We start from the raw sequence: 4,529 nt of genomic DNA, 5'->3' as shown, positions 1-4,529 counted from the left end.
AATAAAGGACAGATAACAGGAAGTAAAAATATCTTTTTCAAATGGGATTAACAACAAGATGAAATTGAAGGAAGAAGGGGAAAGGGATTTAAAAAAGAGATTCTCAAAGAAAAAATGGAAATAGAGCTTTTTCACAAAGGAGGAGGAATCCAGGCATAGTGGCATAAGCCTGTAATCCCAGCACTTGGGCTACTGAGGCAGGAGGATCGCTGTGAGTTCGAAACCAGCCTGGGCTACATAGTAAGTTCCAGGTCAGTCTCAACTACACAATAAAACCCTATCTCTGAAAACCAAACGGGGGGGAACAGAGGAGGAGGAGGATTAAGATTTGCAGGGAGAAAGGAGAGATGGGAGGGGGAGAGTGCAAAAAAAAGAATCAAGATGGATAAATATTCACATACGAAATCCCATGATAAATGTGATCACTGTGTACTGCAAGCATGTACTGATAAAAATATGGTAATCATAAATAAATAAACCAAGCAACCTAGGGCCTTCACCCTGCAAGAAAAAAATGAATATGAATCTAATGCTATATTGTCCTATAGCAAAGCATCTACGAGATATGGTGCCCCCTAACTTTCATCTAAGCCCTGCAGACTTTCTCCTGCATAAGTTAGGACAGTCTCTCAGGCAGAGGGAGTAAGTGGTCAAGCCCAGGGATGTGGAGGAAACATGAGAGGAAGTTTATATTTAAGGCTGACTCACTGCAGGAGGAGCACTCTAACTCTGCCACATGGTCATCCTGCAAGCTGGTGATGGTCAGTGAAATTTGTCCCAGATCCACTGCCTTTGAACCTGTCTGGGACCCCAGAATCCCTGGTGAATGTCTGGTAGATAAGCAGTATGGAAAACTGTTCTGGTTGCTGCTAATGCCAGGATAAGTCATTACATCCCATCGCAAGAAACTCTGGCTGGACTTGCAGCTGATGGTGACCCTCTATCCTGCAGACACAGTCAAGGATCCTGGAGACTGGGTCATCACAATGTCCCCACAGGCACCTGCAGTCAGAGATGGATAATGATCATACACACACAGACACACACAGACTTTGTCTTTTAAATGTTGAATTAAGTCATTTTAAATACTGACTCTAATGCTGTGGTAAGTTAGCATATATTAGGCTCATATAATTTGTCATTGCATTTTTAAATTATAATGTTAATTCTAGAAAGATATTGCTCTCAGGGATTTGGAACTGTTCAGTTTCTCACCAGAGACCCAGAGCAACAGGCACAGGAAGACCTGGGTCTTTGTTGGCATCTTGATCCCCTGCCTCCTGATGGAGCTCAGATCTCCTTGCAAAGGCCTCCTTTATAAACTCTGAGAAGTTTGTCTGGCTCTGGAGGAGTCTATTCATGAAAAAATGAGGAAGCAAATTACATGGGCAATGAGACATAAAAGTATCTGATTAAATGAAGAGACAAATATACCATAACAAAAAGTTTTCTTAGCTGACAATAAAAGCATAGTAGTCAATCCTGAAGCTCTGAGATTAGCTTAGACGTTCTAAAATTACAAACCACTAGGTGGTATAGTCAAGGATGTTAGTTTCAACAACCTTACTTGTATAATAAAACATTGCAGAAAAAACAAGAATACAAAAAAGAGTAAAACAAAGGAGAGTGGGGAAAGAGGGATGAAAAAAGGAAAAGACAAAATGAAAATGACAATTTCTAAACAAATTTATGATTTATATGATGAAAAAATATCTGTTTCCAAAGCCATATGCCATAAAGAACACAGCCAACACCTGAGCTCCAGTTTCTTCCCTGTGCTTGGGCTGCACAGTCAGGTGATGGACCCAGAATTCACACTGTGAGGCATCCTGTGGGGCCCTGGTGTAAGCTGGGGGCCAGAAGGGCTCCGTGTAACTGGAAATCAAACACAGGCAGAAAACTCTCCTTTCCACAACTACCAGGAACTGAAAAAGAGGGGTCCAAGTAAACCTGAAAATTCGGAGGGAATAAAAGTAACATTTAACTTGGAAGTAAAGTATGCAGAGCAACACTGCCAAAGATTTTTTACTCCAAAAACATAGAAATCAACAATCATGAAATTAGTTTAAAATAGGGTTTCCGATTATAAGCTACCCAAGTTAAAACTTCCCTGAAGGAAGAAACTTGCATCCTAATTCCTCAAGAAATCTTACAAATTATTGTTTCATGGTAAGCAAACTAGTAATTCAGATACATGGTATCTTAGAACAAAGAGATAATTTAGGTATGAATGAAAAATAACAGAAATTATATGGCAAAGTGTTATTTTGAGGTATCAGACTAGCAGTCATGACAATTTTAGAAATCAATTTATTAATGTATTGTAGTTTAGAATTATTTGATTTAAATTCAAAGCATAAGAAGCTAAAAAATGAAATGGGATGAATCACCTAGGCATTACTGAAATCTGTGTATTTCATACACTGTACAAATTGATTAATTTATCTTGAAATTTTAGCAGTAAGCCAGAAGCACTGTTCACATTCAAGTAGGTTTTAGTTTTTCCACTTACTCAATTTGATTTTCCTTAAGTAATTTTTTCAATTTTTATACATGAAACATTATTGAAATAAATTCTTGTAATCCAATTCAAAAATTGTATAAGATTACCAGGATACCATAAACTAAGACAGAGGGGGTGAGTGTGGTGCCTCATGTCTGTAATCCCAACACTCAGGAGGCTGAGGCAGGAGGACCTCTGCGAGTTTGAGACTAGCTTGTGCTGCACAGTGAGTTTCAGGACAGTCTCAATGACATAGTGAGACCCTGTCTCAAAAAACAAAAATAACAACAACTAAGAAGATGGGGGTTAGAGGTGGAGGGAAGAGGGGGAGGGAAGAGGGAGAAGGAGCGAGGGTCAGCAGACATGTAAACGTTTCTGCTTCTCTCTGGATGAAGCAGACTTTTGCACCTGCCAAGTTCTCTTGACTTGAATCCAATCGTGTAGTCTACTCACGAGGTCCAGGAGAAGACCATCTCTACCACTTGTTACTACCATTCTCAGTGTTTAAAGCACATATAAAAACAGAAGGTAAAAACAGCCACAACCTTTTATTTCTGATTTTTCAAAAAACAATAGTTGCTTATTTTCCCACAAGCCACAATGTGCAAGGGGCCGCATAGAGAGTGGGTGAATTAGATTCCTTGGGCTGTCATAAAAATACTGTAAATGTGTTGACTGAAAACAACACGGGTTTATCTTGTCAAAGCTTGGGAGGCAAGAAGACTTTAATGAAAGTTCTTCAGCAGCTCTGAAGCCACACAACTTTGCATGGAGACCATCTGTGAAGACCATCGCTGAAGGAGCCAGGAGGATGTCAGTCCGAGGTTCAAGTTACACTGAGACTTTACAAGACACGGCTCATTCTTGATCCTCTAAGGCATGGACACATGGTTTGTGACACATGAAGGTGGTGGCCCAATACTGATGGCAATACTGATGGCAAGAAAGAGGAAACTTGGGAAGGATTTTTCTATATTGATTAGAAAAATGTGAATGTAAAATTACACCTTGTTTACTCTTACCAATGACATCAAAGGAGTTCTTGCCTTAAGAAATGTTTGATTAATCTCATGTGTAGAGAAACAGCTAAGCATAACAGTGGATCAGTTTAAAAAGTAGTTACCAAGAAGTTTGTGTTTGCTATGTAGAGCACGGCAATACTGATGGCAAGAAAGAGGACACTTGGGAAGGATTTTTCTATATTGATTAGGAAAACATGAATGTAAAATTACACCTTGTTTACTCTTACCAATGACATCAAAGGAGTTCTTGCCTTAAGAAATGTTTGATTAATCTCATGTGTAGAGAAACAGCTAAGCATAACAGTGGATCAGTTTAAAAAGTAGTTACCAAGAAGTTTGTGTTTGCTATGTAGAGCATTCTCTAGATGAAAATGACAATTTGTTTCACCTCCCCGTGTTAAAATTGAGTTCTGCTATGGAGACTGATCACTGAGTTTTGGGAGATTATTTCTAACCCTATTCCTAGCATCCTGATTGTTGCTTTGGTAACAGCAGATGCTAGAAACACTTGACTAATTCCACTCCATAATGTTGATGATAGAAAACTCAGTTGGTTTATTACTCCACTAATCTATGTGTGCTCCTCCTGCAGTGGTGCAAAAACCTGCTGCTTCAGGTGGTCCAGCCGCACCCATGTGTTGCTTGTCTGGGAAGCAGCACAGCAGGTTTTCTGCATCTGTGTAAGAAGAAAATTGTAGAGAATTCAGGAAAAGCAGCTGGGAGTCTGTGTCCCATAGGTGCCTCAGCTACACAGCAGCAAAAAGCCCTTCACACCTGTGCCATTTACAACAGCCTTAGCATTACATACGTATTAGAAAAATAGAAATAAACTAAGTACTCATCCAATAAATGACAGAGAGGGAGATTACAGCTGGATCTTTTGACTAAAAAGTAGAGGGTGATATAAATTTTCTGTATCACTTACAAATTCTCTTCTTTTTTAAGTGGAAATATAGATAAACTGACAAACACCAAATGTCATCAGCTGAACTAATTCATTAATT

The 4,529-nt window shown here is 39.2% G+C and overlaps 1 gene segment (V, D, J or C); it reads right to left on the bottom strand.

Moving 5' to 3' along the window:
- Positions 1-4,096: 4,096 nt before the first annotated feature.
- Positions 4,097-4,529, bottom strand: part of LOC104863409 — a 4,197-nt gene continuing 3,764 nt past the window's right edge. Inside the window, 1 exon segment of the V gene segment in view lies at positions 4,097-4,201. Within this exon segment, the coding sequence occupies positions 4,097-4,201 (105 nt within the window).

The sequence above is a fragment of the Fukomys damarensis genome, unplaced genomic scaffold (assembly GCF_012274545.1).
Source record: "Fukomys damarensis isolate Sample0158 unplaced genomic scaffold, DMR_v1.0_HiC HiC_scaffold_2, whole genome shotgun sequence".
NCBI classification, from domain to species: Eukaryota; Metazoa; Chordata; class Mammalia; order Rodentia; family Bathyergidae; genus Fukomys; species Fukomys damarensis.
This window is presented reverse-complemented; position numbering and strand designations above follow the sequence as displayed.